The following is a 24,966-nucleotide window of genomic DNA, read 5'->3' as shown; positions in this document are numbered from 1 at the left end:
ATAAACCTTATTTTTTTTTTGTGCAAATAATAATTAACTTAAAATTTCATGGCTGCAACACGTGCCAAAGTAGTTGGGAAAGGGCATGTTCACCACTGTGTTACATGGCCTTTCCTTTTAACAACACTCAGTAAACGTTTGGGAACTGAGGAGACACGTTTTTTAATCTTCTCAGGTGGAATTCTTTCCCATTCTTGCTTGATGTACAGCTTTAGTTGTTCAACAGTCCGGGGGTCTCCGTTGTGGTATTTTAGGCTTCATAATGCGCCACACATTTTCAATGGGAGACAGGTCTGGACTACAGGCAGGCCAGTCTAGTACCCGCACTCTTTTACTATGAAGCCACGTTGATGTAACATGTTGCTTGGCATTGTCTTGCTGAAATAAGCAGGGGCGTCCATGGTAAAGTTGCTTGGATGGCAACATATGTTGCTCCAAAACCTGTATGTACCTTTCAGCATTAATGGCGCCTTCACAGCTGTGTAAGTTACCCATGTCTTGGGCACTAATACACCCCCATACCATCACAGATGCTGGCTTTTCAACTTTGCACCTATAACAATCCGGATGGTTCTTTTCCTCTTTGGTCCGGAGGACACGACGTCCACAGTTTCCAAAAACAATTTGAAATGTGGACTCGTCAGACCACAGAACACTTTTCCACTTTGTATCCGTCCATCTTAGATGAGCTCAGGCCCAGCGAAGCTGACGGCGTTTCTGGGTGTTGTTGATCAACGGTTTTCGCCTTGCATAGGAGAGTTTTAACTTGCACTTACAGGTGTAGCGACCAACTGTAGTTACTGACAGTGGGTTTCTGAAGTGTTCCTGAGCCCATGTGGTGATATCGTTTACACACTGATGTCGCTTGTTGATGCAGTACAGCCTGAGGGATCGAAGGTCACGGGCTTAGCTGCTTACGTGCAGTGATTTCTCCAGATTCTCTGAACCCTTTGATGATATTACGGACCGTAGATGGTGAAATCCCTAAATTCCTTGCAATAGCTGGTTGAGAACGATTTTTCTTAAACTATTCAACAATTTGCTCACGCATTTGTTGACAAAGTGGTGACCCTCGCCCCATCCTTGTTTGTGAATGACTGAGCATTTCATGGAATGTACTTTTTATTTATTGCCACCTTTCCCAACTTCTTTGTCACGTGTTGCTGGCATCAAATTCTAAAGTTAATGATTATTTGCAAAAAAAAAAAAGTTTATCAGTTTGAACATCAAATATGTTGTCTTTGTAGCATATTCAACTGAATATGGGTTGAAAAGGATTTGCAAATCATTGTATTCCGTTTATATTTACATCTAACACAATTTCCCAACTCATATGGAAACGGGGTTGGTAATACATTTAAAATTAATTCTCTTTTCTCAAATTAGGCCCACAAAGCAATTATCTACCTGCTGCTACCTACTGATGTGGAAGAGTATTACATGGTTAATCAGTTGAGCATGACACTCAACAACGGCATATTATTTGTAGATCATAATTATCGGTTTACAAAAAATAGAATACAGTAGAAAACAATTAGGTGACATTACAAAATTCCCCACGGCACATCAGTTGATCTCTCACGACACACTAGTGTGCCGCGGCACAGTGGTTGAAAAACACCGAACTAAACAGGCGCCATGATTACTACCAAGGTTGTGTGAGGCTCTGCCCAGATGTCGAAAAAACCCAAAATAATATGTCCATATGTCGTTCTAAACATACTCCAGCTTATAAACTTACAATAAAACCGGCTTTTATTTTGTGAAAGTATAATTTATGTATTTGACGCACTCTGCTGCTACATTCCTGCAGTGGTTTCGTGACCACCAGGCACTCTTAACACGCACCTGACGGCGCAATAAACGTAAAAAAAATACATATCTAATTACGCTCATTTTGCCAAAATCTTTATTAGCTCTGTACCAACAATCACAGAAAACATTGTGTTTTGTGTGTGTAGTATGTCCACTGTGGACAATTAATTTGTAATTACTGTACGTATCGCTCATTATGTATTATTTTAACTAATCTTTCTTTTTGTAATGTGCTAAGTGAATAAGTGTACTTTTGTAGTTAATTTCCCATACTTCTACACAATAACTCAGATATGGTAACACTGGCGAGCAGTAGAGATTATGGAGTGATTTTTGGTTTAGAAGATATTTTGCTTTATTCATTATTGACGTATTTCTTGCCAGTTTTTATATTTTCATTAATTGTATTATTGAATAAATTGACCTAATAGTAGTAATAATAGCATAATAATACATTATTATTATAACAATAATATTATTGTTATACTGTAATAATACTATATTATTAATATTATTGTATATATGATATGATACTAATATTTATATATTTTATAAAATATTATTTTAATAAAGTACTTTACAATAATGTATAATATTTCAAAGTAATACATGTTTAATAATGAATGCAATTATTAACATTAATTTTTTTAGATGAAACTTTTCTTTTTAGATATTTTTCATATAATGGTATCCATACAATGTATTTTAGACATATAGTATCCATCCATCCATCCATCTTCTTCCGCTTATCCGAGGTCGGGTCGCGGGGGCAGCAGCTTAAGCAGGGAAGCCCAGACTTCCCTCTCCCCAGCCACTTCGTCCAGCTCCTCCCGGGGGATCCCGAGGCGTTCCCAGGCCAGCCGGGAGAGATAGTCTTCCCAGCGTGTCCTGGGTCTTCCCCGTGGCCTCCTACCGGTCGGACGTGCCCGAAACACCTTCCTAGGGAGGCGTTCGGGTGGCATTCTGACCAGATGCCCGAACCACCTCATCTGGCTCCTCTCGATGTGGAGGAGCAGCGGCTTTACTTTGAGCTCCCCCCGAATGACAGAGCTTCTCACCCTATCTCTAAGGGAGAGCCCTGCCACCCGGCGGAGGAAACTCATTTCGGCCGCTTGTACCCGTGATCTTGTCCTTTCGGTCATGACCCAAAGCTCATGACCATAGGTGAGGATGGGAACGTAGATCGACCGGTAAATCGAGAGCTTTGCCTTCCGGCTCAGCTCCTTCTTCACCACAACGGATCGATACAGCGTCCGCATTACTGAAGATGCCGCACCGATCCGCCTGTCGATCTCACGATCCACTCTTCCCCCACTCGTGAACAAGACTCCGAGGTACTTGAACTCCTCCACTTGGGGCAAGATCTCCTCCCCAACCCGGAGATGGCACTCCGCCCTTTTCCGGGAGAGAACCATGGACTCGGACTTGGAGGTGCTGATTCCCATCCCAGTCGCTTCACACTCGGCTGCGAACCGATCCAGCGAGAGCTGAAGATCTTGGCCAGAAGAAGCCATCAGGACCACATCATCTGCAAATAGCAGAGACCTAATCCTGCAGCCACCAAACCAGATCCCCTCAACGCCCTGACTGCGCCTAGAAATTCTGTCCATAAAGGTTATGAACAGAATCGGTGACAAAGGGCAGCCTTGGCGGAGTCCAACCCTCACTGGAAACGTGTCCGACTTACTGCCGGCAATGCGGACCAAGCTCTGGCACTGATTATATAGGGAGCGAACTGCCACAATAAGACAATCCGATACCCCATACTCTCTGAGCACTCCCCACAGGACTTCCCGGGGTACACGGTCGAATGCCTTCTCCAAGTCCACAACATATAGTAAGAGTTTAAAAAAATATATTGTAATGTATAAGATATTAGGTATAAAATCAGTATTCTTGGTTAAAAAGGGGATTTTACAGATATGTTTAAACTCGCCACCGGTAAACATAGCAAAAGGCTTTTTCCTCTCCTCTTTAAGCTAAAGAGTACAGGGCACGTTTGAACTGATGCAGCTGTTTGTCATTGACGTTTTTCCCCCAGCGTGCCCAATGTGTGTTTACTCAATACGGCTGACCCGGATTTAACCCAAGTCTTGCGTGTAAAGCCTGGCCACACACAGAATACCTGCATGTGTGCATGATAAGTGGAATGAATGTAACGGTTGAGAAATGCACTTTTTAGAAAAAGCACAAATGTGACTAAATATACCTAATAGACATATTGTGTGTTTATGTAAAGGTACCACATTTAATGTCGTGTCGTGTGTTTCTTTTCCAGTGCACGGCTTCGAGACAGAGAAGCACTTTGAGGACTATGTGAGAACTAACCCTCTGTCAGGAAGGTTTCTGGCCGCCGTGGTGTTTGAGAAACCCTGTTGTCACAATGACGAGCCTCTTCCCCTTCAGGTAGAAACTCTCTACACACTCTGAATTGCTTTAAAGGGGGACTGCACATTTTTTTTTGCATTCTAAATAGTAAATAAACGTGTTTAAATGTCCACTTACAATAGAGCCCATGGGAACCGTTCAATTCTGCCTATAAGGCCCTAAAAGGGGAACTGCACTTTTTTTGGAATTTTTCCTATCGTTCACAATCATTATGGCGCGGATGTTATTTTTTTTTGCATTATAAATATTAAATAAATGCGATCAAAAGTCCGCTTACAATGAAGCCTATGGGAGCTGCGCAATTCCGCCTACAAAGCCCTTAAAAAAACACCCAAACATCTCCATTGAGGATTTATATACGTGATGTAAGTATGAGGTATATATGTTAAGTAGTAATGGGTACTGTGGAGGGGGGCGTGGCCTGCGGACCTGCAGCGAAACGGGGTGTGCCAGGACCGGCTTCGAGATCAGCGACAGGTGCGTAAATGGCCCACCTGGGCCTGATTACCTAATCACCTGTCGCTCTGTTAAAAGGCAGCAGTTGGGGAGGACAGGTGTTGGAGTTGGAGCGAGAGCGAGAGAGAGACAGACACAAAACAATTGCTGAAAAGCAGGACAATTTATTGCAAAATAAAACTATATTGTGAACCTGATCCCGGCTCTTATGTCAGTGCTTGGTGGTCCCCACATTGGGCGCCAAATTGTGGAGGTTTCTCCCTTCCGGGTTCCTCGGACCACCAAGCACTGACATGAGAGCCTGGATCAGGTTTACAATATAATTCTATTTTGCAATAAATTGTCTTGCTTTTCAGAAATTGTTTTGTGTCTGTCTGTCTCTCTCTCTCTCTCGCTTTCGCTCTTTCTCCAACTCCAACACCTCTCTCCTCCCCGGCTGCTGCCTTTTAACAGAGCGACAGGTGATTAGATAATCAGGCCCAGGTAGGCCATCTGCGCACCTGTCACTGATCTCGAAGCCGGTCCTGGCACACCCCGTTTCGCTGCAGGTCTGCAGGCCACGCCACCCTCCACAGGTACATCTATAATAACATTTAATATTTACGTATTTTTGATCATTTCAAGCATACACGGCACATTAATAAAAAAAAAACGCATCACAAAGTTTGCTTCTTTTTTCTTCACCACTGATTATTACTCATTGCAGACTTTTTGAGAGCCAACAAACATAACAAAACATCCCTTACTGTACAATGTCTGTTGTCATTAGGATGCTGACTGATATATTTCATTTACATCATGGGTGTCAAACTCTGGCCCGCGGGCCAAATTTGGCCCGCCGTGTAATTTCACTTGGCCCTTGAGTCTTCTAAACTTCAGCGCCCCTCCCAAAAATCGTCAGGTCTGCTTTTCAGCCAGTCCAACGAGTGCTGGCCCAGTCACATAACATGTGCGGCTTCTGCACGCACACACAATTGAATGCAACGCATACTTCATCAACAGCGATACAGGTTACACTGAGGGTAGCCAAATAAAAAACATTAACACTGTTAGAAATATACGCCACACTGTGAATCCACACCAAACAAGAATTTCGGGAGAACATCCGCACCGTAACACAACATAAAAACAACAGAACAAATACCCAGAACCCTTTGCAGCACTAACTCTACCGGAACACTACAAGGTGGGGGTGGGGGGTGGGGGGGGGGGTGTTTGGTGGTAGCGGGGGTGTATTTTGTAGGGTCCTGGAAGAGTTAGTACTGCAAAGGATTCTGGGTATTTGTTCTGTTGTGTTTATGTTGTGTTACGGTGCGGATATTCTCCCAAAATGTGTTTGTCATTCTTGTTTGGTGTGGATTCGCAGTGTGGCGTATATTTCTAACAGTGTTAAAGTTTTTTATACGGCCACCCTCAGTGTAACTTGTATTGTTGTTGATCAAGTATGGGTTGCATTCACTCGTGTGTGCGTGCAGAAGCCGCACATAACTTGTGACTGGGTCTGAACGATGTTAGAATGGATGAAAAGCGGACGTGACGATAGCTCGTTGAGGACGTTAAAGGCAGTGCATTTAAGGCACGCCCCCAAGACTGTGGTCCGGGTGGACTAGATATAATGACTGATGAACACCTTCGTTCGATAATGAAGGTTGCCTCAGCTCAAAGCCTGAGCCCCGACATTAATGAACTAGCATCCAAGAAAAGATGGCAGGTATCTGGCTTGGGCACATCAGATTAGATCAGTGTGTTGCAAACTGAGCAGTTTAAAGTCCTGAATGGTTGTTTTATTCATTGTTATTTTATTTTCAAATTTATTAGCCTGTGGAAAAAGTTAATGTTGAAGGCTGCAAATAGAAAGGAGGCATTCAATTTTTATTTAAATTGTATTTGATATGCCATTGATATTTTTTAATTATTATTATTATTATTTGAAACTCGATTTTGCATGTCACTATAAAGTTATATAAGCCTTGCTTGTTCAATATTCAATGCAAAACTTGTTTGGGTCCCTATTAAAAGGTTAATTTGTTCAACCTTGGCCCACGGCTTTGTTCAGTTTTAAATTTTGGCCCACTCTGTATTTGAGTTTGACACCCCTGATTTAGATGAAAAATGTCTCATAATCCTTGCGAAGAAATGAGGTGGGGACCCTAGGGGAACCAAGCGTCTTTTCATGTCACCTTCGCCAGTTTTGGGTCCTAAATACCTTCTCAGACTACTTCTGTGCAGGTGAGAGGCATGAATTATGATCGACAATAAACTTACAGGGAGCAGGGAAGCGAGGAAGCAGCAGATCGCTCGATAATGTAAACATAGGGACACGAGCTTGTGATCACGGCGCCGCTATTAATATTTTGTCTGCAATATCACTAACACTTTCATGATTCAAGTCATGAAATTTAAATTAAGTATTGTTGGCGCTTTTTGAGTGGTTATTTACTGGATTTTCTAAGCGAAATAGTGTAAGCGGACTTTTACTCCTGTTTATTTAATATTTAAAATACATGAAAAGAACAATCCATCCATCGTCATGTCTTTCATAATGATTGTGAACGATAGGCAAAATTCCAAAAAAGAGCAGTTCCCCTTGAAAAAACATCCAAACACCTCCATTAAAGTTTTATATACATGATGAAAGTATATATGTAATGTAGTAACAACCGAGCTATACCACATGTCTCTTATCATTTTATTATTTGTGGTGTACACTGCATCCAAACTTCACGTTCAATATAGCGTTTCACCTTCCAGGGGCAGTGCACTAATTGCAGCCTCATGAACGCATAGGATCAAAAGTATTTATAGCTGATGGGAGGATATGTGCAAACATTTAAGGAAAGCTCTGTCCAGAGTGCACCTTTTGGAGCTGACCGTGCATATTTTTTCATTGAAGCACGTGCGAGAATACGGCCCTTACAGAATTATTTGTTTGCTTTATTTTCTCTCTGGCACAACAGGTCAGCTACCACCTGCGCTTCACCTTCACCCCTCGCAACGCCCCTCCCAAAGAGAAGTCGGAGCTGAACCCCAACAGCGACTTGGACTGGCACACGCTCAGCCTTTTCCCCCTTTTTTTACTCCCTGGCCCTCGAGAACAGTATGACAAGGAGGGGGGCACACCTGGTAAGTTGACTTCCTTTGGTCGTTTTCTCCGTCTTTGTCATTGGTCTCCATCATCTTTGTGTCTGGAAAGGCAGTAACAAGTCTACCTACCTACAAAAGTGAATTAATCAATTATTTGATTTGACCCTTTAGTGTTAGTTTTACCAAGATATTTTGGTCAATTCTGTGCATCCTGAGAATAGTTTTAGGCAGGTTTTTCTATTCCAGCATGACCAAAGTAGGCTCCGTAAAGGTATATATATGTGTACAGTCGTGGTCAAAAGTTTACATACACTTGTAAAGAACATAATGTCATGGCCGTCTTGAGTTTCCAATACTTTCTACAAGTCTTATTTTGTTGTGATAGAGTGATTGGAGCACATACTTGTTGGTCACAAAAAACATTCATGAAGTTTGGTTCTTTAATGAATTTATTATGGGTGTACTGAAAATGTCAGCAAATCTGCTGGGTCAAAAGTATACATACAGCAATGTTAATATTTGCTTACATGTCCCTTGGCAAGTTTCACTGCAATAAGGCACTTTTGGTAGCCATCCACAAGCTTCTGGTTGAATTTATGACCACTCCTCTTGACAAAATTGGTGCAATTCAGCTAAATTGGTTGGTTTTCTGACATGGACTTGTTTCTTCAGCATTGTCCACACGTTTAAGTCAGGAGTTTGGGAAGGCCATACTAAAAAACCTTAATTCAAGCCTGATTTAGCCATTCCTTTACCACTTTTGACGTGTGTTTGGGGTCATTGTCCTGTTGGAACACCCAACTGCGCCCAAGACCCAACCTACGGGCTGATGATTTTAGGTTGTCCTGAAGAATTTGGAGGTAATCCTCCTTTTTTATTGTCCCATTTACTCTCTGTAAAGCACCAGTTCCATTGGCAGCAAAACAGGCCCAGAGCATAATACTACCACCACCATGCATGACGGGAGGCCTGGTGTTCCTGGGATTAAAGGCCTCACCTTTTCTCCTCCAAACCTATTGCTGGGTATTGTGGCCAAACAGCTAAATTTTTGTTTCATCTAACATCACATGGACAAAGATAAGACCTTCTGGAGGAAAGTTCTGGGGTCAGATGAAACAAAAATTGACCCAGCAGATTTGGTCACATTTTCAGTAGACCCATAATAAATTCATAAAAGAACCAAACTTCATGAATGTTTTTTGTGACCAACAAGTATGTGCTCCAATCACTATATCACAAAAAAATAATAGTTGTAGAAATGATTGGAAACTCAAGACATCCATGACATTATGTTATTTACAAGTGTATGTGAACTTTTTTTTTCTTTTTTTTTTTAAATAATTTATTAATCAATCCAACAAAACAATGCACAACAATACCATAGCAATGCAATCCAATTCCAAAAGCAAACCAGACCCAGCAACATACAGAATAGCAATAAACAGAGCAATTGAGGACACAAAAACATAACACAGAACAATCCAAAAGTAGTGAAACAAAAATGAATATTATCAACAACAGTATCAATATTGGTAACAATTTCAAAATAGCAGTGATTAAAAATCCCTCATTGATATTATCACTAAAAACATTAATAATAACAAAAAAAAAAGAACAATAGTGTCACAGTGGCTTACACTTGCATTGCATCTCATAAGCTTGACAACACACTGTGTCCAATATTTTCCACAAAGATATAATAAGTCATATTTTGGTTCAGTTAATAGTTAAAACAAATTTAAATAATGGATCCCATATTCCAATATATGACTCATTATTATCTGAACTAAATGCAGTTTTTTCTACTGATACCATCTCCATAGCTTGTGTATACCAGTCAGTATGAGTTGGACTATCAACATCTATCCATTTTTTAAATATTACTATATATGTTATTATTATGCATATTGAAAGAAAAGCATTTTTACTCTTTGATGACACGTTACTAAATTGATGGAGATCCCCAAGAATACAAGTTTGCAGTGTCATTGGGATGTTTATATTAAGGAATGTGTATGTAAACATTTGACCACGACTGTAAATTATGTGTGGAAGACAGAGCGCTAATCTCAACTCCATAAAACACATTTTGGATGAGCAAGAACCAGTATCAGTTGTAGCCTAAATGCCGCCCTGTGCCAGACCCTGCTGAGGCCCAGCAATGAACTCACCACTCCCACTACTTGGTTTGTTTTGTTAAGTTTTTGTGTCTATCTGGGCCCCGGGATGCAGAAATGGCAAGTAAGGGGAGGAAAAAAAACCTTATTAAGGAAACACAGGTGTGGTGAAGTGAATTACCGTATATCTATATAGCGCTTTTCTCTAGAGACTCAAAGCGCTTTGGTCACACATAAACAAGGATTTGCAGCAGAAAAGTGCACAAAATGGAAAACAGGCATATGAAGCAACCATAGACATGCGTGTCCTGATTGCCAATGGTGAGGGTAGCCAGAAAAGTGGTGGATAATGGAGACAAACAGAAAGTGGAACAAAAATTAAGAGCGCTGGCCATGCCATGTTTTGTCTTGGTATTGTCAATAGTGCCGTTTGTAAGTGTATGCATTTTTTCTTCTATATTGTTTTTTAGGGGTTAGTGCATGTGCCTCACAATACGAAGGTCCTGAGTAGTCCTGGGTTCAATCCCGGGCTCGGGATCTTTCTGTGTGGAGTTTGCATGTTCTCCCCATGACTGCGTGGGTTCCCTCCGGGTACTCCGGCTTCCTCCCACCTCCAAAGACGTGCACCTGGGGATAGGTTGATTGGCAACACTAAATTGGCCCTAGTGTGTGAATGTTGTCTGTCTATCTCTGTTGGCCCTGTGATGAGGTGGCGACTTGTCCAGGGTGTACACCGCCTTCCGCCTGAATGCAGCTGAGATAGGCTCCAGCATCCCCCAAAAGGGACAAGCGGTAGAAAATGGATGGATGTTTTTTTTACTTTTTTTATTACTAGTGTAAACACTTTGTTTTACCACTTGCCTGTGCACAAAAAGTGATATAGAAAAAAATGTGATTGATTGCTAGACAGGAAATAATAGAAACTACAAGAAATAGTAGGTGTCCTGTGATATGTGTGGGAGAGAGGTGTATGGTCAGAGAATGTTTGGGCCTGTGTGTGTGCGAGTGTGTGTATGTGTGTGTGTGTGTGTGTTTTGTCTCATCTTGTCTTGTCTCATACTAACAGTGGTACTATTGTATTGTTAGTGTACAGGAGTTTTTCTTGTTTTTGTTTGTATGGTATTGTTCTTGTATTATATTGTTTATGTTACCGTATTTTTCGGAGTATAAGTCGCTCCGGAGTATAAGTCGCACCGGCCGAAAATGCACAATAAAGAAGGAAAAAAAAACATATATAAGTCGCACTGGAGTATATGTCGCATTTTCTGGGGAATTTTATTTGATAAAAGCCAACACCAAGAATAGACATTTGAAAGGCAATTTAAAATAAATAAATAACAGTGAACAACAGGCTGAATAAGTGTACGTTATATGACGCATAAATAACCAACTGAGAACGTGCCTGGTATGTTAACGTAACATATTATGGTAAGAGTCATTCAAATAACTATAACATATAGAACATGCTATACGTTTACCAAACAATCTGTCACTCCTAATCGCTAAATCCCATGAAATCTTATACGTCTAGTCTCTTACGTGAATGAGCTAAATAATATTATTTGATATTTTACGGTAATATGTGAATAATTTCACACATAAGTCGCTCCTGAGTATAAGTCGCACCCCCGGCCAAACTATGAAAAAAACTGCGACTTATAGTCCGAAAAATACGGTAAATGTGGAATGAGTGAAAGAACTTGGGATATTATAAGCATCTTCTTCATCCAATCCCTTTTCAAGCCTTGCACAAATGTCTCTGCCTGGATGTAAAAAGATGTGTTGTTGTACTGTGCAGGTTTGAAATAAATACTTCAATTCAATTCAATTCATATCAGGACAGGTTTGATCCATTTCATGTGAGCAGTATTGTGTGCCGGTGTCCCGCCTGTACAGGGCGCCCATCTGAAAAAACATATCCTGACCTAATGACATCCACTAGCTGAGCAAATAGCTTAAGTGTTGAGCACAAATATATATGAATCTTTTCCACCTCATCCTTGAGGCACCCTGAAGAGAGTGCTCATGTGGCACGTAGCTAAAACCGTCACTGACCAAAACAGAGATAGCAAGCCTTAGACTTAGACTTAGACTTCTTTTTTATTGTCATTCAAATTTGAACTTTACAGCACAGATAAGAACGAAATTTCGTTGCATAAGCTCATGGTAGTGCAGGATAAAAAAAGCAATAAGGTGCATATATAAATAAATAAATATATATAAATAATATATAAATATATATATATATATATATATATATATATATATATAAAATAAATAAATATATTTAAATGTATATAAATAAATAAATAGATTAATGTACGGATAAATATATTGCACTTTTTCACATGCGTCCACGTTTATGGATGTATGTTATATCATACTTGCCAGCCCTCCCGGATTTTCCGGGAGACTCCCGAAATTCAGCGCCTCTCCCGAAAACCTCCGGGGACCAATTTTCTCCCGAAAATCTCCCGAAATTCAGGCGGAGCTGGAGGCCACGCCCCCTCCAGCTCCATGCAGACCTGAGTGACGTGTCGACAGCCTGTTTTCACGTCCGCTTTCCCACAATATAAACAGCGTGCCAGCCCAATCACATTATAACTGTAGAATGATGGAGGGCGAGTTCTTGGTTTCTTATGTGGGTTTATTGTTAGGCAGTTTCATTAACGTCCTCCCAGCGCGGCAACAACACACAACAGCAGCAGTCACGTTTTTGTCTACCGTAAAGCAGTTCGTCTGCCGTAAACAGCAATGTTGTGACACTCTTAAACAGGACAATACTGCCATCTACTGTACATGCATATGTGACAATAACATCTATGGCTTTTAGAGAGTGCAGTGCACAACTGCGCACACAACAAGGAGACGAAGCAGAATGCATCATCAGAGAGGGTAGGGTGTTCAGCATGGTTAGAAAAATAGTGACAGAGAATAGAACAAGGATGGACAATTCAACCCTTAACTCAACAATGAGTAGATGAGTGTTATGTGTGTGTATATGTGTAAATAAATGAACACTGAAATTCAAGTATTTCTCTTATTTATATATATATATATATATATATATATATATATATATATATATATATATATATATATATATATATATATATATATATATATATATATATATATAATAAAATATATATACATATATATATATATATATATATATATATAATAAAATAAATATATATATAGAGCTAGAATTCACTGAAAGTCAAGTATTTCTTATATATACTTGGTGAATTCTAGCTGTAAATATACTCCTCTTAACCACGCTCCCCCCCCAACCTCCCGAAATCAAAGGTCTCAAGGTTGGCAAGTATGGTTATATTGTCTTTTTTATTCCAGCGAGTTAATCCATTTTGGGGGGAGTTGAGGGGATAATTTAATTATGATGCGTTCAAGAGTCTTACGGCTTGAGGGAAGAAGCTGTTACAGAACTTGGAGGTTCTGCTTCGGAGGCTGCGGAACCTCTTTCTAGAGTCCAGCAGTGAAAACAGTCCTTGGTGGGGGTGGGAGGAGTCTTTGCAGATTTTTTGAGCCCTGGTCAGGCAGCGGCTTTTTGCGATCTCCTGGATAGGAGGAAGAGGAGTCCTGATGATCTTTTCCGCCGTCCTCACCACTCTCTGGAGAGACTTCCAGTCTGAGGCATTGCAGGCAGGCCCGGCCCTAACCAATCTGGCGCCCTAGGCAAGATTTTAGGTGGCGCCCCCCCACATCGGCAGTGAAGTGTATATACTCACAAGAAACCGAATAGCTTTGTCTTTGACCTTTTTTTTTTTTACTTACAACTATACCTAATATATAAAGGGGTGGAAAAGTGACTATTAACTGCAGGGCAAACATTAGCTAACCAGAAGGCAATAACAATGTAAACAAAAAACACCTGCTTAAAAGATCTAATTCAAATGTCCCTGAGGAATGTAAGGTGGGAGTACTGTAATTACCTAACGTTACATTATTATTTTCCATAACAATTTAGCCCCCTCCACAATATTAACCCGACGTTAAAACAGAACTCGCTATTTATTGATTAGCAATTGCCGAATCATGTAACATGAGCTTAATGCTAAAAAGCCAGGTTACTATCACATTCTGTAACAGACAAATAATTTCATGTAGGCTAACGTTACCTACCTGCTACCTCTGTCTTTTCTCGTTTCTCCTCCTTTTCTTTTCTCTTTTTTCTTCCCTGGGCACCTGACAGTTTTGGCCGTTTTGACATCTTGTGTTGATTTTTTGATGTGGTGACGTCCAAAAAGAGTCATGATACGGGAAGGGAGGGGGCGCACCGTGCTGGGGGTGGGGGGGGGGGCGTAATGTTGTAATGTTTACTTTGCATTTTAATTAACGTGGGATTATGTTTTGTATTTAGAAATAATAGTACCAACTTTTTTTTTTTTTTTTTTTTTTTTTCTCCAACATTTGTGACACTGGTGTGGCGCCCCCTGATGGACGGCGCCCTTAGCATTTGCCTATACGGCCTATGCCACGGGCCGGCCCTGATTGCAGGCTCCAGTCCAGACAGAGATGCTGTTGGTCAGCAGGCTCTCTATAGTGCCTCTGTAGAATGTGGTGAGAATGGGGGGAGGGAGCTGTGCTCTTTTCATCCGACGCAAAAAGTGCATGCGCTGCTGAGCTCTTTTTACAAGAGCTCCGGTGTGTAGGGACCAGGTTATATTGTCAGTTATCTGCACCTCCAGGAACTTGGTGCTGCTTACTATCTCCACCGCTGTGCCGTTGATGAAGAGTGGAGCGTGGCTGGACTGGTGCTTCCTGAAGTCAGCGAGGATCTCCTTGGTCTTGTTGACATTCAGGACCAGGTTGTTGGTTCTGCACCAGTCAACCAGATGTTTCACCTCCTCCCTGTAGTCCATGTCATTGTTGTCACGGATGAGGCCCACTACTGTCTTGTCGTCTGCATACTTCACAATGTGGTTAGTAGTGGACCTGGCGCAGCAGTCATGGGTCATCAACATGAACAGCAGTGGACTCAGGACGCAGCCCTGGGGGGAGCCGGTGCTCAGGGAGATGGCACTGGAGGTGTTGTTGCCCACTCTCACAGATTGGGGTCTGTCTGTGAGGAAGTCAATCAGCCAGTTGCAAAGGAGGGTACTGAATCCAAGGGGGGCCAGTTTGCTCACCAAGTGCTGCGGGACGATGGTGCTGAATGCTGAGCTGAAGTCCAGAAACAACATCCGCACGTATGTGTCCTTTCATTCCAGATGTTCTAAGCTCAGGTGGAGTGCAGAGGAGATGGCGTCCTCTGTGGAGCGGTTAGGGCGATAAGCAAACTGGGATGGGTCGAATGTGGGGGGAAGTCTGGAGACAATATATTCCTTTACCAGCCTCTCGAAGCACTTCATTATGATGGGGGTGAGTGCAGCGGGGCGGTAATCATTGAGGGAGGAGATTGGTTTTTTTTTTGGCACTGGAATGATTGTGGCCGTCTTAAAACATGATGGTACCACAGCCTGGGTCAGCGAGATGTTGAAGATGTCTGTGAGAACCCCAGCCAGCTGGTCTGCACATCCCTTAAGCACCTTGCCCGGAATGTCATCAGGTCCCGGTGCTTTCCGGGGGTTCACTCTCCTCAGGGTTTTACGGACATCCGCTATATCCAGGTTGAGCGGCTGCTCATCAGGGCGAGGGATGGATTTTCTCGCCGGAGTGGTGTTAAGTGCCTCAAACCTTGCAAAGTAGTTGTTAAGGTCATCTAGGAAGCTGATACTGTTGTCACAGGGACAGGGGGCAGCTTTATAGTCCTGCCACATTCGTCTAGTGTTTGTAGGGTTCTCGAAGAAGTCCTGCACTTTCTGACTGTGAGCACGCTTTGCAACCTTAATGGCACGATTCAGGTTAGCTCTGGCTGATTTTAATGCCACCATGTCGCCAGACTTGAAAGCCTTGTTCCGAGCCTTCAGCATTGCACGTACCTCACTGTTCATCCAGGGTTTCTCGTTGGCTCGTGTGGGGATGTTCTTGATCACACTTCCATTGCCTTCCTAAAGGGCAAACTGCATATTTTACAGTTCCACCTAACTTCTCTATATATATATTTTTTTTTTTACAAATTGTGTCCCTAAGGGAGTCGTTCCCTCTAATAGCAAACTGTGTCAGTTTTTATTTATTTTAAAATGGATGAAAACCACCTATTCTCTGCAGCCTCTCGAGCTAGAAGCCATGTTTCCATGGAAACTGTGATCTTGGCCTGACCCGTGTTGTGTAGTTTTGGCGCTGTGTGCAGAGTGACATCTGTGAGGTCTCCTGCACCATTTGTAAAGTGTTAACAAATGTCACATGTGATATCATGTGGATTGGAGTACAGAAAGAAACACGTCGATATGCTGGTATCTCCATATGATCGATGTGCAGATTTTCAATTGTTCCCACGAGACATGGCAATTTGATCACCAAATTGTTTATGTTCATATCCAGCTAGTGGGAAAAAAATATATTTATTTCTCGACTTTATGTGAAAAAATCAATTGGCCACTGTTTACAAATCCAGGAGGCTTCACAACCCAAGGAGTTGCTTGTCTCAAGAGAGCGTCTCAAAAGATCTATTGTTCACAGTTGCCATAGTTTTCCTTCCGGCCGCAGGGCTCGCAAGAAACAAGAGATCTCTGTTCCCATCCAGAGTCAACACTGAGTGTGGAACACAGCAGCCAGCTTTTGGTGCTATTTACAAACCTGACACAATTATCTGCCTTGTCATTTTAATTTATGGACAATAACAGTTTACTTATGGACAGAAGCCAAGTAAAGGAAGTGGAATGAAAGAAAATACGGTTCTGATCCCACTTTGGTAGATGTAACAGCTCGCACTCTTCAATCATAAATGTTGATGTTTTAATGTCTTACGTTACAACATATAGAACCTTTATTTAACCAGATAAGAAACCCATTGAGATCAAGATCTCTTTCACAAGGGTGACCTGGCCAAGAGGTCAACAGCACATGTCACAGAGCAGTTCAAAAAAAGTAATATGTTAAGACATACATTTTGAAATACATAAAAGAGAACTGTAAAACAATAAAGATTGACATCTTTTAAAAACACAGGCACTGTGCAAACGTCTCTCGCTGTCTGTCCCTCAGGACAGAACGGAAGGCTCCAAATGGAAGTAGTTCAGTGAGTTTCAGTTTCGTCTGCAATGCATTCCATGCCATAGGGCAGTGGTTCTTAACCTTGGTGGAGGTACCGAACCCCACCAGTTTCATATGCGCATTCACCGAACCCTTCTTTAGTGAAAAATCATTTTTGTTTTTGTTTTTTTAATTCAAGAAAAAGTTATGTTTTTTTTACTGGTGCACAAAACGAACAGTGCATGAACATCACCTTGTTCAAAGAACAAAACCAACACAGTGCATAAACTCACAACAAATTACACACCTTACACACATTCACATGAATTGATTAACGTGGACCCCGACTTAAACAAGTTGAAAAACTTATTCGGGTCTTACCATTTAGTGGTCAATTGTGCGGAATATGTACTGTACTGTGTAAACTGTACTGTTTCATATCATGTATTCTCTTCCTTTGCAATCTGCTAGTAAAAGTTTCAATCAAGCAATCAATCAAAAAACCTGCAAATCAGATGTAAAATTAGAGGGAACATTGTTTGGGGGTACCCATAATACGCCGATAGGGAGAAGTTTTTATTTACACGATAAGTCGGATTTGTCTTTACCTCCGTGGCGGAGGCTCCGCCGAACCCCTGAGGCCGACTCCCTGAACCCCTAGGGTTCCATTGAACCAGTGACGTGCGGTGAGGTTGATGGCTGGTGAGGCACTGACTTCATCACAGTCAGATTTACAAACATATGAACCCTAAAGAGTATCTTATTCACCATTTGATTGGCAGCAGTTAACGGGTTATGTTTAAAAGCTCATACCAGCATTCTTCCCTGCTTGGCACTCAGCATCAAGGGTTGGAATCGGGGGTTAAATCACCAAAAATTATTCCCCGGCGCGGCGCCGCTGCTGCCCACTGCTCCCCTCACCTCCCAGGGGGTGATCAAGGGATGGGTCAAATGCAGAGGACAAATTTCACCACACCTCGTGTGTGTGACAATCATTGGTACTTTAACTTAATTTTAACTTTACACATAAATCCATCCATCCATCCATCTTCTTCCGCTTATCCGAGGTCGGGTCGCGGGGGCAGCAGCCTAAGCAGGGAAGCCCAGACTTCCCTCTCCCCAGCCACTTCGTCCAGCTCTTCCTGTGGGACCCCGAGGCGTTCCCAGGCCAGCCGGGAGACATAGTCTTCCCAACGTGTCCTGGGTCTTCCCCGCGGCCTCCTACCGGTCGGACGTGCCCTAAACACCTCCCTAGGGAGGCGTTCGGGTAGCATCCTGACCAGATGCCCGAACCACCTCATCTGGCTCCTCTCGATGTGGAGGAGCAGCGGCTTTACTTTGAGCTCCTCCCGGATGGCAGAGCTTCTCACCCTATCTCTAAGGGAGAGCCCCGCCACCCGGCGGAGGAAACTCATTTCGGCCGCTTGTACCCGTGATCTTGTCCTTTCGGTCATAACCCAAAGCTCATGACCATAGGTGAGGATGGGAACGTAGATCGACCGGTAAATTGAGAGCTTTGCCTTCCGGCTCAGCTCCTTCTTCACCACAACGGATCGATACAGCGTCCGCATTACTGAAGACGCCGCACCGATCCGCCTGTCGATCTCACGATCCACTCTTCCCTCACTCGGGAACAAGACTCCGAGGTACTTGAACTCCTCCACTTGGGGCAAGATCTCCTCCCCAACCCGGAGATGGCACTCCACCCTTTTCCGGGCGAGAACCATGGACTCGGACTTGGAGGTGCTGATTCTCATCCCAGTCGCTTCACACTCAGCTGCGAACCGATCCAGTGAGAGCTGAAGATCCTGGACAGATGAAGCCATCAGGACCACATAATCTGCAAAAAGCAGAGACCTAATCCTGCAGCCACCAAACAAGATTCCCTCAACGCCATGACTGCGCCTAGAAATTATGTCCATAAAAGTTATGAACAGAATCGGTGACAAAGGGCAGCCTTGGCGGAGTCCAACCCTCACTGGAAACGTGTCCGACTTACTACCGGCAATGCGGACCAAGCTCTGGCACTGATCATACAGGGAGCGGACTGCCACAATCAGACAGTCCGATACCCCGTACTCTCTGAGCACTCCCCACAGGACTTCCCGAGGGACACGGTCGAATGCCTTCTCCAAGTCCACAAAACACATGTAGACTGGTTGGGCAAACTCCCATGCACCCTCAAGGACCCTGCCGAGAGTATAGAGCTGGTCCACAGTTCCACGACCAGGACGAAAACCACACTGTTCCTCCTGAATCTGAGGTTCGACTATCCGGCGTAGCCTCCTCTCCAGTACACCTGAATAGACCTTACCGGGAAGGCTGAGGAGTGTGATCCCACGATAGTTAGAACACACCCTCCGGTTCCCCTTCTTAAAGAGAGGAACCACCACCCCGGTCTGCCAATCCAGTGGTACCGCCCCCGATGTCCACGCGATGCTGCAGAGTCTTGTCAACCAAGACAGCCCCACAGCATCCAGAGCCTTAAGGAACTCCGGGCGGATCTCATCTACCCCCGGGGCCTTGCCACGGAGGAGCTTTTTAACTACCTCAGCAACCTCAGCCCCAGAAATAGGAGAGCCCACCACAGACTCCCCAGGCACTGCTTCCTCATAGGAAGACGTGTTGGTGGGATTGAGGAGGTCTTCGAAGTATTCCCTCCACCGATCCACAACATCCGCAGTCGAGGTCAGCAGAACACCATCCTCGCCATACACGGTGTTGATAGTGCACTGCTTTCCCTTCCTGAGGCGGCGGATGGTGGTCCAGAATTGCTTCGAAGCCGTCCGGAAGTCGTTTTCCATGGCCTCACCGAACTCCTCCCATGTCCGAGTTTTTGCCTCTGCGACCGCTGAAGCCGCACACCGCTTGGCCTGTCGGTACTTGTCCGCTGCCTCAGGAGTCCTATGAGCCAAAAGAACCCGATAGGACTCCTTCTTCAGCTTGACGGCATCCCTCACCGCCGGTGTCCACCAACGGGTTCCAGGATTACCGCCACGACAAGCACCAACTACCTTGCAGCCACAGCTCCAATCAGCCGCCTCGACAATAGAGGCGCGGAACATGGTCCATTCGGACTCAATGTCCAGCACCTCCCTCGTGACATGTTCAAAGTTCTTCCGGAGGTGGGAATTGAAACTCTCTCTCACAGGAGACTCTGCCAGACGTTCCCAGCAAACCCTCACAATGCGTTTGGGCCTGCCAGGTCTGTCCGACATCCTCCCCCACCATCGCAGCCAACTCACCACCAGGTGGTGATCGGTAGAAAGCTCCGCCCCTCTCTTCACCCGAGTGTCCAAAACATGAGGCCGCAAATCCGATGACACAACTACAAAGTCGATCATGGAACTGCGGCCTAGGGTGTCCTGGTGCCAAGTGCACATATGGACACCCTTATGTTTGAACATGGTGTTCGTTATGGACAATCTGTGACGGGCACAAAAGTCCAATAACATAACACCGCTCGGGTTCAGATCCGGGCAGCCATTCTTCCCAATCACGCCTCTCCAGGTTTCACTGTCGCTGCCAACATGAGCATTGAAGTCCCCCAGTAGAACGAGGGAATCACCCGGGGGAGCACTCTCAAGTACTCCCTCGAGTGAATCCAAAAAGGGTGGGTACTCTGAGCTGCGGTTTGGCGCGTAAGCGCAAACCACAGTCAGGACCCGTTCCCCCACCCGAAGGCGGAGGGAAGCTACCCTCTCGTCCACCGGGTTGAACTCCAACGTACAGGCTCTGAGCCGGGGGGAAAAAAAGAATTGCCACCCCAGCCCATCGCCTCTCACTGCCGGCAACGCCAGAGTGGAAGAGAGTCCAGCCCCTCTCGAGAGAACTGGTTCCAGAGCCCTTGCTGTGCGTCGAAGTGAGTCCGACTATATCTAGCCGGAACTTCTCCACTTCGCGCACTAGCTCAGGCTCCTTCCCCCCCCAGTGAGGTGACGTTCCACGTCCCAAGAGCTAGCTTCTGTAGCCGAGGATCGGACCGCCAAGTGCCCTGCCCTCGGCTGCCACCCAGCTCACATTGCACCCGACCTCTATGACCCCTACTATGGGTGGTGAGCCCATTGGAGGGGGGACCCACGTTGCCTCTTCGGGCTGTGCCCGGCCGGGCCCCATGGGGACAGGCCCGGCCACCAGGCGCTCGCCATCGTGCCCCACCTCCGGGCCTGGCTCCAGAGGGGGGCCCCGGTGACCCGCGTCCGGGCAAGGGAAATCTGGGTTCCTTGCTTGTTTTCTTCATAGAGGTCTTCGAGCTGCTCTTTGTCTGATCCCTCACCTAGGACCAGTTTGTCTTGGGAGACCCTACCAGGGGGCATAAAGCCCCCGGACAACATAGCTTTTAGGATCATTGGGACACGCAAACTCCTCTACCACGTTAAGGTGGCAGCTCAGAGAGGAGCTTTACACATAAAAGCACATTTAATTAAAAAAAAACGTTATTATGGTCTTACCTTTATGTAATATATTGGGTTGGAGGCAATAACCAGGCGAGGTGATGAAGTACGCCTCTTTACTGTAGACTTCAGAACAGACTCAACACACTTGACGTCAGGTGCGCAACACCACGTAAATCGTTGGCCAACCAAAAAGTAACCACAGTACGCTATAGCCAACATTAACCAGGAGATGGCAACAGACAAACATAGATCACTCTATTACATTCCTCCCCTTTTAGAAATGTAGAAGTAAGTTACTCAAAAGAAATAAACAACCCAACCAAAAAATGCAGCAGCTCAATAAGAAGCCAAAAAGTGCAAAAACAATAATGTTCGTGTTGGAGGAGTTGTGAATGAATGAAATATGAAATCCGTGCTGCAGTCTGCAGGTGTACCTAATGTTGTGTCCCTGCAGTCATTCACAACTCCTCCAACACGAACATTATTGTTTTTGCACTTTTTGGCTTCTTATTATATAACTTTTTTAAATAGATTCAATCTTGCACGTGGAAAGTTTAAGTGTGGGCTTTAGTTGATGTAACACTCCCGTCAGGGGGTGCATTCTACGGCGGGAGAACATTCTCTACCACCAGGAGGCGGGATTACTGCGAGCCTCACACAGTGCGTCTTCGCAGCAGTTTTATGATTGCTCAGCACAAGAAATACGTTACACACATACAGTTGTTGACAAAATACACTGTACATTATATACCTCAGCTAACTAAACTATGGAAATGTATAATATAATTCATATAGCAATACGGTCTTACTGCACAGCAGGCCAGCAGTTAGCCGAGTCATTGCGCAATCCATGGTGAGGCACAACTGAGTGACGTGCCACGACTGGCTGCTGATCACCGCACCGTCTCTTCTCAGTATTTGAACGGCAAATGTGAAAATTCAGCGATTTTGAATAAAAATAATCTAAAACTGGTGAAGTTAAATGGAAAATAACTTTATAGTATAACCACTGAATACATTTAACAATTAAATTTTTTTTTTTTCTTTTTACATTTTTTTTCTTTCCTTGATGGCAGGTGAGGCCCCGCCTCACCTGCCTCTAGTGACTGCACGTCACTGCATCGAACCCAGATTAAAAACCACTGTCATAGGGGCAGCAATGCCAAAAGCTCTTTTGCCAAATTCAGTCTGTACATGGGGAACAGTTAAAACATACAAATTGTTAGAGCGTAATGCTTAAGAGCTGCTTTTTCTTTGTAACAAAGTACACATAAGTTCACTAATGTTGAAGGCCTAACTGTGTTACGAAGTTTTGATTTTCCAAACTCATAATCTTTACCACTGTGGCCCTGCGATGTAGCTAAAAATGCAAGTTGTTCTACTACAGCAGTGTACCGTGAGATACAGTCTGGTGTGCCGTGGGAGATTATGTAGTTTCACCTAATTGGGTCAAAAATATTTTTTGCAAACCAGTAGTTATAATCCGCAACTGTGCCGTTATTGAGTGTCTGTGCTGTCCACAGCTCGGCAGAGTAACCATGTAATACTCTTCCATATCAGTAGGTGGCAGCAGGTAGCTAAATGCTTTGTAGATGTTTGTCGTTATCCCAATATGCAGACGACAGCGGGAGGCAGCGTGCAGGTAAAAAGGTATCTAACGCTTAAACCAAAAATGAAAATAAAAGGCGAGTGCCGCTAAGAAGAGGCATTGAAACTTAGGGATGGCTATGCAAAATGAAACTAAAACTGAACTGGCTGCAAAGTAAACAAAAACAGAATGCTGGAAAACAGCAAAGACTTACAGTGTGTGGAGCAGATGGCGTCCACAAAGTACATCCGTACATGACATGACAATCATCAATGTCCCCACAAAGAAGGATAGCGTCCTCACAACTTAAATAGTCTTGATTGCGAAAACAAAGCAAGTGCGGGGAATAGCGTTCAAGGAAGACATGAGACTGCTACAAGAAAATACCAACAAAAAAGGAAAAGCCACCAAAATAGGAGTGCAAGACAAGATCTAAAACACTACACACAGGAAAACACCAAAAACCTCAAAATAAGTCACGGCGTGATGTGACAGGTCGTGACAGTACACCTACTTTGAGACAATAGTTATAGTGATGCATGGTTGGTTATGGTTTAAATTCATATCCAACAATTGTGAGAACGACTTTTTTAATTGTCAATATTGGCTGCTGAGTTTAATTTTTCAATGATTTCTGCTGGGACTTTTTCAATGAATAAAATGTGCCTTGGCTCAGAAAAGGTTGAAAAACACTGTACTACAGTATATGAAACCTACATGACCCCTATAGACTGTACCGTACGAATCAGTGATGCAAATATTCCATGATTTCCACTTGTTTGATGCAACTTTCTGCGCACCTTATTACCGTATTTTTGGGACTATAAATCGCAGTTTTTTTCATAGTTTGGCCAGGGGTGCGACTTATACTCAGGAGCGACTTATGTGTGAAATTATTAACACATTACCGTAAAATATCAAATAATATTATTTAGCTCATTCACGTAAGAGACTAGACCTATAAGATTTCATGGGATTTAGCGATTAGGAGTGACAGATTGTTTGGTAAACGTATAGCATGTTCTATATGTTATAGTTATTTGAATGACTCTTACCATAATATGTTACGTTAACATACCAGGCACGTTCTCAGTTGGTTATTTATGCCTCATATAACGTACACTTATTCAGTCTGTTGTTCACTATTCTTTATTTATTTTAAATTGCCTTTCAAATGTCTATTCTTGGTGTTGGGTTTTATCAAATAAATTTCCCCAGAAAATGCGACTTATACTCCAGTGCGACTTATATATGTTTTTTTCCTTCTTTATTATGCATTTTCGGTCGGTGCGATTTATACTCCGGAGCGACTTATAGTCCGAAAAATACGGTATAATATTATGGGAAAAAAAGAGCCTATACTGATAGGATAAGTAACTGTTACAGTATTGATCAGGGGTCGGCAACCCAAAATGTTGAAAGAGCCATATTGGACCAAAAATACAAAAAAAAAATCTGTCTGGAGCCGCAAAAAATTAAAAGCCATATTACATACAGATATGTGTCATGAGATATAAATTGAATTAAGAGGACTTAAAGGAAACTAAATGACCTCAAATATACCTACAAATGAGGCATAATGATGCAATATGTACATATAGCTAGCCTCAATAGCATGTTAGCATCGATTAGCTTGCAGTCATGCAGTGACCAAATATGTCTGATTAGCACTCCAACAAGTCAATAACATCAACAAAACTCACCTTTCATGCACAACCTTAAAAGTTTAGTGGACAAAATGAGACAGAAAAAGAAGTGGAATAAAACACGTCCTAGAAAGTTATACATGAAAACAAACTACGGTGAGTTCAAGGACCGCCAAAATTAGTAGGACAAAACGGGGCTCGCCAAATACTCGAATCAGTGAAGCATGTTTAGTATAAACAGTGTGCTTTATAACAATTAGGGAGGTTTGTGTCATGTTTGTCCTCCTACAGAAACCATATTAAAACAAAAAATAGATTGTTTTCCCCTCATCTTTTTCCATTTTTCATACATTTCTGAAAAAGCTCCAGAGAGCCAC

General features: G+C 43.3%; 1 protein-coding gene across 1 annotated transcript in view; it reads left to right on the top strand.

Moving 5' to 3' along the window:
- The window catches only part of abca3b (ATP-binding cassette, sub-family A (ABC1), member 3b), a 110,097-nt gene that overhangs the window by 23,921 nt on the left and 61,210 nt on the right, over positions 1 to 24,966 (top strand). The window contains exons 4-5 of the mRNA XM_061974175.2: positions 4,094 to 4,221; positions 7,617 to 7,782. Of these exons, the coding sequence (XP_061830159.1) occupies positions 4,094 to 4,221; positions 7,617 to 7,782 (294 nt within the window). The remainder of the gene's footprint in view (positions 1 to 4,093; positions 4,222 to 7,616; positions 7,783 to 24,966) is intronic.

The sequence above is a fragment of the Nerophis lumbriciformis genome, linkage group LG22, assembly GCF_033978685.3.
Source record: "Nerophis lumbriciformis linkage group LG22, RoL_Nlum_v2.1, whole genome shotgun sequence".
Taxonomy (NCBI): domain Eukaryota; kingdom Metazoa; phylum Chordata; class Actinopteri; order Syngnathiformes; family Syngnathidae; genus Nerophis; species Nerophis lumbriciformis.
This window is presented reverse-complemented; position numbering and strand designations above follow the sequence as displayed.